General features: G+C 34.4%; 1 protein-coding gene across 1 annotated transcript; it reads right to left on the reverse strand.

Moving 5' to 3' along the window:
- Positions 1-333: 333 nt before the first annotated feature.
- On the reverse strand, positions 334-4,487 carry LOC125843099 (uncharacterized). Its single transcript, XM_049522327.1, has 2 exons — positions 3,763-4,487; positions 334-3,712 (listed from the first exon to the last, which is right to left on the reverse strand). The coding sequence occupies exons 1-2, from the start codon at positions 4,485-4,487 to the stop codon at positions 334-336; spliced, it is 4,104 nt and encodes a 1,367-aa protein (XP_049378284.1).
- Between the last annotated feature and the right edge of the window lie 8,916 nt (positions 4,488-13,403).

Here is a 13,403-nt window from a genome sequence, read left to right on the forward strand (position 1 = left end):
CAGGTGTGCTGGGCGGTGCTCCAAGGAAGAGGCTGATCTGTGCTGGAGCTTCGCAGAGGAGTAATCTTCGCCTTAAATGAGTTAAAACCCTGCCCCCTTTTCGCTGATATGAATCTTGCTTTATGTATGCTTGTTGTCTTCTCTTGATCCATGTAGCTTGCAGTTGTCTTGTATTCTCCTCTGCTATTATTTCTAATTTAGCTGGTATGATGTAAATAAAGAATAATGTTATATATCTATTCCTTTGCATATCAGTGAGTCTGTGTTTTGTTTGGAATCTGCTAGATTTTGTGTTGCTCCTGATTCTCTTGTCTGTTATGGCCTGGTTGTTGCTCATTGAGGAATGATTTTACGAGTCCTTATTCTGAGTGTTGGGATTTGTGCTTTTTCTACATTTAGGATCCTTCTTTCCTTCAGTGGCAACTCATGGAACCTGAGATATTGATGCTCAGATTGTGATTCCATGGCTACATTAGCCAAAGAGTCTGCCAAATCATTACCTTCTCTGAAAATATGTGTGATTGTTGCACTGATCTGCTGCATAATTTCCCTAATCTCTTCCACCTTTTCTGCTAATTCCCATGGCACCCTCCAAGCTTTCTGAATGATCTTCTTGAGACTGAGTGAATCAGTCTCAATAATTACATTCTGAAATCGCCTACTCTTACACTCTCTCAGACCATAAAGTATGGCAATAGTTTCTGCTTCAATATTAGTAGCAATACCAATACCTTTTGCTAAAGCGTAAATAAGGTCTCCTCTAGTATCTCTTATACAAAATCCAATAGAACTCATACCAGGATTGCCTCTACTTGCCCCATCAGTGTTACACTTTACTTGGTGATCTTCAAGAGGTCTCCATGTGACACCTAAAACATGTATCTTTGGTTTGTATTGTGTGAGTCTGCAAATTACTTCCCTCCAAGACCATGTCATTTTTTTGATCCATGGAAATTGTGTCTTCACTAGCTGCCTGACCAATTCCATTATCATATCCATCATCCCTTCCCAGCTGTTGGCACTGCCATGTTTGATAGCATTTCTCCTTAACCATAAGCTCCACATGATAATTGTTGGCATTGCTCTGTATATGTTGTGCAGCTTAGGAGTTGACTCATCTTTCCACCAAGTGATTATTAATTGTTGTAAGTGCATTCCTTTTATGTTAATTCCTGCAAAATGAGCAAAATACCTCCATAGCCTATTGGCTATGGGGGCTGTTAGGAATAAATGAGACATTGTTTCCTCCTCCTTTCTGTCACAGCACCAACATCTGGACACTATATTGATTTTCATCTTCTTTAGATTATCATCTGTGGCAATCCTCCTTTTCCAGACCCTCCATATAAAAAAATTAAGCTTAAATGGCAACCCCTTATGCCAGATTAGCTCAAAATCTCTTCTGGGTTCTTGTTTCCTTCTCATCATGTCCCATGCTGTCTTGACATTGAATCTTCCTTGAGTATTTGCCATCCACCAAGCCACATCATTGCCAGACTGTGATTTTGGAGGTGAAATGTTCTCCATTATATACTCAGTCATTTCAGTAGTGAGATGCTGCAATAACTTCACTTTGTCCCAGTCTGATTCTGTAATAAATTCCTTCACTTCCACCTCTTCTTCCTTAGCATTTTCCTCTATATGATATAAAGCACCTTGTTTAGTCCAATTATCAAACCAGAAACTAGAGTTACCAGCCTTAATCTGCCACCATATTTCATGCTCCACTTCTTCCCTTATTGCTATCATTTTCCTCCAAACATGGGAGGCCCCATATCCCTGAGCAATAATTGGATGCAATTTCTTACAATATTTGTTCCACATAAATGAAGCCCACAAAGAGTCAGTAGAAGTTCTAAACTTCCACCACAGTTTAGCAAAAAGAGCTTTTGAAACATCATGTAATGACCTCAATCCCAATCCTCCTTCCTTTTTGGGGTAGCATATATTGTGCCATGCAACCCAGTGCTTGTTCTTAGCTCCAGCTGTATTAGCCCAAAAAATTTTTGCAAAGATTCTATGTAGCTGTTTGATTACACCATCTGGTGGATTCATAGCCGAAAGAACATATATAGGCATTGACTGAAGAACATGAGCTATTAGGACATACCTTCCCCCAAAAGAGAGTAACCTGTTCTGCCAGGAACTTAATCTCTTTATCACCTTATTGATCAGCATCTCAAAGTGGGCATTTTTCTTCCTCCCATAGAAAATGGGGCAGCCAAGATAAGTGAAAGGAAATGAACCTTGTTTTATTCCTGTAATTCTTTTTATTTGATTACATACTCCAAGTGGTACCTTTTCATGCATATAGACCAGACTCTTGTCTAAATTTACCATTTGTCCAGACACCTTTTCATAATCAATCAATACCTTCATCATTTTCTTCATTGAGTATGACTGACCTGAACAGAACAGTATAGTATCATCAGCATAACTCAAGTGATTGATCTCTTGGCTCCACTTTGGTAAACCAAAACCTTTGTACTTCTGATCCTTGTGTAGCTGGTTGAGACTCCTGGCCAATACCTCTGCTGTTATGATGAACAGAGTTGGAGAAAGTGGGTCCCCTTGTTTCAAACCTCTTGAGGATTGGAAGAATCCAAATGACTGGCCATTCACAATCACTGAGTACCAATTGTTTGTTAATAACCTTACCACCATGTCAATAATCCTTTCTGAAAATCCAAATTTTCTAAGCACCTTAGTGAGGAAGATCCATGACACTCTGTCATATGCCTTAGCCATGTCCAATTTCACCACCACATTGTGAAGCTTATTTCTTCTATTGATATCTCTAATGATTTCCTGTGCTAGGAGAACATTCTCAACAATGCTCCTCTCTTTCAAAAATCCTGCTTGATTCTGAGGGATAATGTTAGGAAGCACTTTCACTAACCTTTCATGCAGCAGTCTTGATATGATTTTGTTAATAAATGTGCTAAGACTAATAGGCCTCAAATCACCAAAATTATCAACCACCTCTTTTTTAGGGATAAGGACTAGGTTAGTATGAGTTATATACCTTGGAAGCTCCTGACCACAGAAAAAAGCTTTAACCATGTTGACAATGTCCCATTTAACAATATCCCAACAGCTTTGGAAAAATTGCCCTGAAAATCCATCTGGACCACTTGCACTATCTCCATTTAAAGCAAAAACCACTTCTTTAATTTCCTCCTCCGTAGGTACATTACCCATTTCTTCATTCTGTTCATCTGTAATCAGTTTTGGAATACTGTCCAGCATAGAGTAATCTGATGGTGCATTGGTGTCCATGAATTGTTCCTCAAACACATTCACTGCCTCTTCCCCAATATTCTGTGTGCTGGTAATAATATCCCCTTGTCTGGTCTTTATCTCTGAGATTTGCAACCTTCTTCTTCTACCCTTCACATAAGCATGAAAGAACTTAGTGTTTCTGTCACCTTCTTGAAACCATTTCATACCTGCCTTCTGCTTCCAATAATCTTCCTCAATGTGCAGATATCTTTTTAATTTTGCTTCAGCCATCTTCAGTGCAGTTCTATTTTCTCCTGATTGGTTGATTTCCAGCTGAATTTCTTTGGTCTTGANTCTTCCAGTGTTGCAACCTGTTGGAAAATATTTCCAAATGTGGTCTTGCTCCACTTGACCAAAGCTGATTTTACTCTTTTCAACTTGGTCTGTAGCACTGTGAAGGGGGAGCCTGTTGCCTCTATCTGCTATATTTCTTCCACAGTTTGAAGAAAGTTGTGATGTTTTGTCCAAAAGTTAAGGAACCTGAAAGGCTTGAACAAATGCTCATGAGAAGTGCTACAAGTAACATGTAAAGGGGCATGATCTGAACCTTCTCTGATCAAATGTTGTACTTCTGTATTTTGCAACTCATTTATGAACTCATTATTCACAAAGACTCTGTCTAGCCTTTTGAAAATACAGTCAGACTCTATCCTACCATTCCACCAAGTGTATCTGCTTCCTGAGAATTTTATTTCATTCAATGCACAAACACTAATACATTGAACAAAATCTTCCACTTCAAGTTGTGAGACTGGCAGACCTCCCAGCTTCTCTGATTCATCTGTTATAGTATTAAAGTCTCCCTCTACCATCCAAGGAACCTGTGTATCGTTAGCAATCCCTTCAAGGTCCTCCCACAATTCCAATCTTTCCAGGGCACTACATCTTGCATAAACTGCTGTAACTTTGATATAAGCATTGCTATCTCTATGTTTTAGGGAGATAGTAATTTGCTGCACTGTGTCAACACAATCTTGTTCTTCCCAATCCTCATCCCAGAACAACCAAATCTTAGAAGAACAGCTAACTTTGGCATGCTTTTTCCCAAGCCTTCTCCTGTACTTTTCCAACTCTGATGAACTTTGAAAAGGTTCTAGTAAAGCAATGTATGAGTATTGATGTTTGTTATTTAGGTTCAGTAATCTTTCAAAAGAATTTTGAGATTTTACTGACCTAATGTTCCAAAACATAATTTTACCAATCATTGATCAAGATATGTGAGCCTGACCTTTCTGCTTTTTGTGTTGACATAAGTCATGTCTAAAGTATTGTTCCTAGTTGCACCATATCTTCCTTTTAGTAACTCAATTTGCCTAGGGGATAAATCCCCTTCTCTCCCAATAGCATTTATGTTAGCAGCCATACCCCCTTCCTCCTCTGTATCCTGCTTTTCTTGTATTTCTTGTGGTCTATGCTTGTATAACTTAGGACTAGGAAAAGCTGATGCATCCATCCCACTTAGAACATTTTCTTTGTCATTTATCCCTCCTTTGTCCATCAATGTATTGTGCCCCTGTTTCTCCTGTTGTACTGCTGTAACATTAGCAGTGCTGCCTGGTTCTATTTCAGCTAACGAAATGTTATGCTCAGAGTCGTTTATCTGATCCCCCTTTTGAGAATTGGAATTCAATGTCTCTCTGTCATTGTCTTTAGGCTTGTCCCAAATCTCATTCTGAGTGTGTGTCTCTTGCTTATCCACTAAGCCCTCCCCATAGTCCTCTTCATGTTCAAGTGAGGTATTCTCTAACGCCCAAAATTTGTTGTTTGTTTCTACTTCTGATTTTCTTCCTTGCTGTGATTTTGGATTCCATACTAGTTCTGGTTTTCTTCTTTGGTATTGAAAATGTCTGTTATTTCCAGTCCTCCTCCCCTGCTCTGTAAATTCTCTTTCTGCAATTTTATTATCCTTGCCCTCCATACCTCTGGCACAGTGTTCTTGATTTTTGCCTTTTGACCCTTTACCTTCCTCAAGTGTAACTCTAGTACCCTTGTCTTCCTTCATTTTCTGCTCCTTTTCTGTCTCCTGTTTTTGTTCCTCCTGTGTGAAAAGTTCTGGGTGTATTACGTAACAATCATCCTCATTATGCCCCTGGAGCTTGCAAGTCTTGCAATATTTTGGGATATAGTCATATTTGATAGCCACCCATTTGTCCATTACCTCCCCTGACTTTTTCCTTACCCCAATATTGATTCTTTTAGGGAATTCTCCCAAAAGATCCACCTCTACCTTTACCCTTGCACAACTTGGCCTTGTTTTGTTTTGAGTTGCCAGGTCTACCTGTAGAGGTCTTCCAACTGCTGCTGCCATAGAGAATATAGTGTCCTTACCAAAAAAATTTGGTGGCAATGCGGGAAAAGAGATCCACGCTATTGCTGTGGTTGTTTCCTCCTCTGGATTAAACAAAGGATCCCATTTCAAGGTTCTCATTGGATATGACCAATTGTTATGAGTAATATAGAATTGAGGTTTTGATAGCAGATTCACATAATCTTCTAACAATGAGGCCCTTATCAAAACGTATCTGCTACTCAAGAGTCCAATATTCACTTCCCCTCTCAAATCACATTGCTTCAGTATAAGCTTCCTCAATTTGTGAATGTCTGGCCATCCATATGAAAATTTCCCGATCACTGTATATTGTAAATCTTCATTAATGATCATCTGTTGTACTTCGTCCTCCTCCCATACTAGCTTCGGTTCTCCGTGAAGATAAGTCAAAGGTTTTATCCCTATGTTATGTTGCGTTGTTTTTGGTGCCATAAGTGTGTGTGCATATGATGTTTTGTTCCCCTCCGGTAATCCTTGTATCTGGCCAACCCCATCTGGCAGAGGATGGCCGGCGGCCATGAGAAAATGGCAGGCAAAATTTAGGGTTTTTGATATTATTTGTTGATTTATATGTGGTTTCTAATTATTTTTATTTTGAACAATTTATAAATTGCATATATATTAAAACTACAACTTGCAATATTTATGTATAAATGTAGATGATTTATTCTATTTTACTATTGTTTACCATCTTTTCGATTTTAAAGTAGATGGTCTATCTATTCTAAATTGGAAATTAACGTTTTTTAAGTGATTAATTTATTAAGATGACAATTATTTACCGTCAAATAATTCAAGTGAGAAAATAGCAAACATGAGAACAAAATTGTTCTTCTCCTAGGAAGTTGGAAGGCCATAGAAAAATAATATTGTCCGACAATTATCTACCTTGTTCCAATTACATAAAATAGAAAATCTCATAATAATTCAAGGGTATAATTGGAAAGAAGCTTTATGTAAAGATCTAATCCAAAACAAGATGAGTTGGAAAGCAATGAACTAAACACTTGATAAAAAAATATATCCTACATTACTAATCCCAACACTATTAATCCCTGCGTTATTTATTTTTCTACCAAACGACCCCTGAGTGTATAGCTATGTATGCGGGTTATATATCTGCATATTTTGCCTTCAACACCTAATTATCAGAAGTATACAGTTCATTTTATTTTTTTACTTTCAAGCATCTGTATATTTGCTTCCAACCCTGTATTTTAGCTTTCTTTCTACTCGGTAAAGAGGCTGACTCGAAAATACATAAACATGAAAAAAAAAACATGTTTCATTAGGCAATTCCATTTCATTAGGCCCAAATTAACAGGGTGATCCAATTCCATTTCATTAGGCCCAAGCGATCGATACGATTGAACATGTTTAGCACTTAGAAAATTCACTATGCAATTCTTCTTTCATCTTCCTCCGGTTCATCATCCACGTTTAAAGCAATATTATCTGAAGAACATTTATAACTAGGTGTGTACATGATCGGATTGGTTTGGATTTTTTAAATATCAAACCAAACCATTTGTGTCGGATTTTTAAATCTATAAACCAAACCAAATCAATAAAACTCGGGTTATTCAACCTCGGGTTTTTTCGGGTTTTTCCGGTAAAGTATTCATACAAACATATAATTTACTTGTACTTCAAATATTTTTTTAGTCCTACCAAAATACAACTATCTAACATGTTTCTTAAGAAAACAACACAAAATATGATATGATTAATGACAATAAAATATCCAACAAAATAATAATAATAATGAAATTGCGTGAAACAAAAATTGCAAATTAACAATTCATAATGAAAATGATCATAATTTAAAAGTACTAAATCATGCTAAAATAAGTTTAATAAGTATTAGTTACATGACTAAATATTAAAGGAAATTAAAATTAGATTATGTATTTGAATTGTCTAAACCAATGTAAAACCAAAGAACAAATATTCAATATTTTTGTCATTCTTAGTGTTGAATTGATTTTCTTTTTGCATTAGTATTAATTTGAATTTGATTCAACATTTATTATAATCACCAACATCTGTGGACTATAATCTTTGTTGAGTCATTTAGAATTCTAAGTTTCAAACTTGAAATAATATATTAACAGATAAAAACTATGAAAAGTTTAAGAAATATTTAAAAATTATATCAAAGTAAATATTTTTATGTATAAAACAAATTTTTAAAATTATATATGTAATGTTGGATAAGTTTGGTCTCGGGTTGGTTTTTTTAGTTAAAACCAAACCAACCCAAATATAGTCGGGTTCTTTTTTCAATACCAAATCAAGTCAAACCAACCACTAATCGGATTTTTTTCGGTTTAACTCGATTTGTGATTTGATTCAATTTTTGGTTCGATTTTGTACACCCCTATAATTATAACAAACTACTACAGGGGTGGGATGAGGTTCTTGGGTTCGACAGGAGTAGGATGTTCAAGGGGTAGGGTTAGGGGTGTTGGGTGGGTGAGATGATACAATAAATATGGAAGGTCATCCACATTTTTGCAAAAATAACCGTAGAACCAACGAAAATTTCAGAAATGGGACCCGAAACACCCCTAAATCCAAAATTCAAATTCTTAACCTCAAGTTTAAAAAATATATATTTTCACCCCTTTTTTTTTACCTATAAATACTTTTCATATTTAATTATTTTTTCTACGATAATCTTCTTATTTTTTTCTCAGTTCTTTCTTAAAATGTTCACAATTTCTTATTACTTTTGCGATTAACATCAAGATCAACTTATTTTTTTCTCAATGCACTATGCATACACTAAAGAATGATCACAATTCACAAGCCATGTTGATCAACTTCACACCCTCCGCCAATAAATTTAAATCTTATTTCTCTTTAGCTCTGTCAATCTATGTTATTCAGATCCTTCAAAATCTCTACAATAATCATGCCCATCCAACATAATTTGGGTATGGATGTAAAATCCTCACCGAATTTGGTCAATTATTATTAATTTGATTATCGTTTAATGTCCATTTAGTTTATACTCAGATAAAGTACTAAAAACACTTGACAATTATACGGATAAAAATTATTTATAAAATATTAATTTGTGATTAATCGATATGTTTCTACAAATACAAATTTCCAACACAAACAAAATTAATTATTTTGATTACTATATCCGAATTACAAATACATTGATCAAATGAAAAAGACCATAGAATTTATTTGCCAATACTCCACCTTAAAACTTTGATAATTTCTTGACATTTAAAGTCAACTTGTATAACATCTTCAAATATTTCCATTGCTTTTGGAGGCAAGTTTATTGTTATCAAAATGCCCTTTTTCCCTTTGTTATTTTTACAAGCCACAAAGAAACTAAAAAAAATAATCAGCTTTAACAGCCCCACTATATTTTGGTTCTCCCCATCCAAAATCAACCTTATCAAATCCTACATGAAAAGTGTTTCAAATACCAAAATTCCAAGATTGTATTATTCCATGTCTCCCCTTAATAACCATAAGATCATGTATTTGGGATACCTGATATATTTTGAAATATATATACATAGGGAGAGAGACGAGACTATAGAAACGAGGCGAGCGAGATACTTGGATACAATTTATTTGAAATAAATTATACATAATTTTGACTTCATGTAGCTGAGATACATGTATCTAGACGCGCCAAATACATTGAACGCACCATATACATTTATTTGAAATTCAAATTCTGATAAAATTTATAATATTGAAAACTCAAGTGAAGGAAAGTAATTTGCACCTAAACTAGTAGGATTTGTGTTGTTTTCCTTTCAAAGATTTCAGAAGAGTAGGTCTCGCCAAGATACATGTCAAATGGGCTGTGCTTGCCTGGACCCAACCTAGCCCATAACGCGATGGGGGATTTTGCTGGGCTCAGATTTTTAGCTTCTTTTATGATATTTTTTCCCATTAAATCAGTTAGTAAGAATTAAGAAATAAATATGAAAATATTCTTATGTGGCCTGTGGGACAGCTTCTTTATACCTTTAAATTTTAATATATTTCAGCTACATTATATTGTTACTATTTTATATAATGTAAATATTTCATAGATACTGTTTATACGTAAAATATACCATATATAATAACTGTATATATACCATGTAATACATGTAATTAAGCAAATTAGCAAAATATGATATACATGCTATTTAAATATGTGCAATTCTATTTAACTTAACCTTTAAAGCTTCTTTAGATGGTGCTAGTTACCTATGTATTGTATCTTTGTTGGTATGGTAAATATAACGTTTATTTTGTTTTTTTATTTAAATTTTGTTGTATCACATTGATTTTTATTTAAATTTCATTATATCGTATTATTTTTACCTAACTTTATTGTATCATAATTTCTATCATTTGATCCATTGTTATATGAAGATTGGTTTGGTTCTTATATAGAGTTAAGTGTCAAAAACACACTTAAACTATCTTCTTTTTGTTGAGTTTCATACCTTAACTTAGGGCTATTCAAAATTGAATTGAAACTGATAATCCGAACTGATAATTTGGTTATTGGGTCAATGGTTCAGGTCTCGATTTACTATAAACTTTTTATTGGTCGGGTCTTGATTTGGCCGTATTTCTATCGGATGCCCCGATAACCCGATAAGAAGTTTATATCACTTAAGGCCTTAGGCACTTTTACTCTTTAGGGTTTACACTTCAGTCTTCAGACTCTTTACAGTGACTATATAGTTGACACTCAAATTTCACAATAATATTCCAAAGCTGCGACATCACTCATTGATTCACTGTCACTGGTCCTACGCCAGCGAGTTATATTGAATATCATTCTCTAACTATCTAAATTGAGGTTCAAATGGTTGGTTATATTACTTTAAGTCTTTATTTTTATCTTCTCATTATAGTGAGTGAGTCAATGAGATATGTTTGCAATATTACAATACTACAGTCTGTAATGAAAAAGTTTTTATTAGTAATGATCTCATGATCATTAATGGTTTTCGTTAGTAGTGTTGTAGTAATTTCTCTTTATTAGTAATTGTCTCATGATCATTAATGGTTTTTATTAGTTGGGCAATATTGACATCTCTGGCCATGTTAGTATGGAGTTTTATTAAGTGTATTATGTAGTAATGGACTAACATGGAAAAGTTCATCAGTGACTATTGGCTACTGCGTACGGTTAATTAATGATTAGTCCATTAGTAATTTTCCATGAAAATTATGTGAACTGTTAATGGTTAACCCGATAACCGAACTGATAACGATCATTAACTGATAAACCAATAACCGATAAAGCGATAAACCGATATCTTAACGATTCCATAATGGTCTAGCATGATTACAAATCGATAACCGATAAATTCCAAAACTGAACCGAACCGATCGATACACAGCCCTACCTAAACTATTGGGAGTGTGAATTTCATACCTAAATTATCCCTCATTAGTTTAATTTGAGAAACACACTTCTCTCTCTTATTACACTTTTTTATGATTTGTGTACTACAATCTCTCTGTTCTTTAAAAATATTGTCATGTGACATTCTACATGGACAAAAGATTTCATCTTAACTAAAATTAAATAAATTATTAATATTAGTTAAAAATTAAAAATTAAAGCATCGCTGTCCCAAAAAAATAAATTTATTTTGTTACCCCACTTATCGAGTGACATAATCACTTATGTTTAACACTTTAATCAACTTCCCAACGGAGATTTGACATACTCATCATGTGCATATGAATCAAGAATATTTTTGTTTTTATAATAAATATCTTTGTCGAAGTCCACCATTAAACACTAAATTAAGCTATGATTAACTTGCAATAAAGATTTTGATTATGATGACCAGAATCTTGACATGCCAAGCCTGTCTGCGTTTTCCTACTTTATCTTTATAAGAAATATACCCTCGTTTTCAAAAAATATAAGTGGTGCACTTCATTAACTATTTTTAAAAATTAAAAAAATGAGACAATGGACTTTGAGATAAGATAAATATAATTATCATATACATCATCACTATCATGGAAAGAACCTTTGAACTCATTTACTTTGAAAATTATATGTTATTTATTGAAATTAAAGGTAAGATATATCATGACGTTTTAAGAGTTTGTCGTCGCTCTCTTTTCTTTAAGAGCGCATAAATGATAATATTATATTATTATGAGGAAATTAAGATTAAACTAAAACAACCTTGGATAGAAGAATTTTCTTATGCGTAAAAATAAAGATCTCTAATATATGAAAATGAAGATCTCTAATAAAAATATATAAATATAAAGAAAATTTGTAAATGACTAGAAAATTATTCTCTCAGTAAATATCAAGAAAACTATTGACATTTGTCCCAAAAGATGGTGTAACTTTTTTTTTTCCTACAAGTTGTTTGTCGACCAAACACCATGACAAATTTTTTGAACAAAAATTGAAAAACTACTCCACAAAGTTTTTTTTAAAAAAACCCCTCCCCAGAAAGCTCTCACATTTTTGCTAGCTCCCTTGATCACTCGAACTCACAATCTTAAGGGTAGAAATAAAAGGTGTTTACCATCCAAGCAACTCCCTATTGTCTACTCCACAAATTGTATAATCGCTTTATTTTTTTATAAAAAAAAAGTGTAAATATGTCCTAAAGTATTTGAAATCGAACTGATATGTTCTTCGTTGGTAGTTTTTAGCTCACATATGCCTTTATTGTTTGATAGTTGGTCCAAATACAACAACAATAATATATAACAGTATACCTAGTGTAATTTTATAATTGAGGTCTAGAAAGGATAGGATGTGCATATACCTTACCTCTACCTTTGTGGGTTAGCTAGAGAGATTACTTCCGATAGACCCTCAAAACAACAATGTATTAACACACCATGCTAGAAAAAAATAACTACAATAAAGTGGCAAGATAACCACAACCAATGGAGTAACATATAAAATAAAAGATATATACTATGCAAGAGGAGACTAGCCCCTAGATTTTCCCACATTCAGGTGCTACTTGACTACTTACTAACCTTCTATCCTAATTTTCAACCTTCAAATCTTCCTATGTAGGATCTTGTGCTCAGTAAGTTGGGGGTATTGCATATTCTATCAAATCACCTCCCATGTAGTTCTTTTTCGGCCTACCACTACCTCTCTTTACCTCCACAATAGCCAACCTTTCACACTCTTCACTGGTGCATCTGCACCCCTCTTCACATGCTCGAACCATCGATCTTACTATCTTAGCCTCGTTTTCTTTATCTTGTCCTTCACGAAGCCCACTCCCACCTTGCCTCATATAGCTTCATTGCTAATCATACCTCTCCTAGTAATCCCACATATTTATATGAGCATCATCTTCTTTCCTACTTTCATCTTCTGAACTATGTGTTCTTAACTGGCCAATATTCTGTCTCGCACAACAAAATAGGTCTAGCCATCACTTTGTAGAAATTACCGACTTCAGCCTTAGTGACACATTTTTATCATGCAGAACTCCAGAAATGGGCTTCCATTTTATCCAACATACTCCAATTTGGTGCACAACATCCTTATAAATCTCTTTGGTACCTTATATTGTGGTACCAAAATACTTGAAATTTACTCTCCTAAGTATAGCATGTGTATTCCGCATCCAAGGTTTGTCTCCAATTTTTCAACCTCTAGTTAACTTTTCCACACATCTTGTCAATCGATATACTACAAAAGGAACCCCAATTACCAACAAAAAAATTCGTTGGTAAATTGATCAAATTGAGTTACCAACCAAATGCTAACTTATATTAATCCGTTGCTAAAAGGCTCGTCGGT

The sequence above is a fragment of the Solanum stenotomum genome, chromosome 10 (assembly GCF_019186545.1).
Source record: "Solanum stenotomum isolate F172 chromosome 10, ASM1918654v1, whole genome shotgun sequence".
Taxonomy (NCBI): domain Eukaryota; kingdom Viridiplantae; phylum Streptophyta; class Magnoliopsida; order Solanales; family Solanaceae; genus Solanum; species Solanum stenotomum.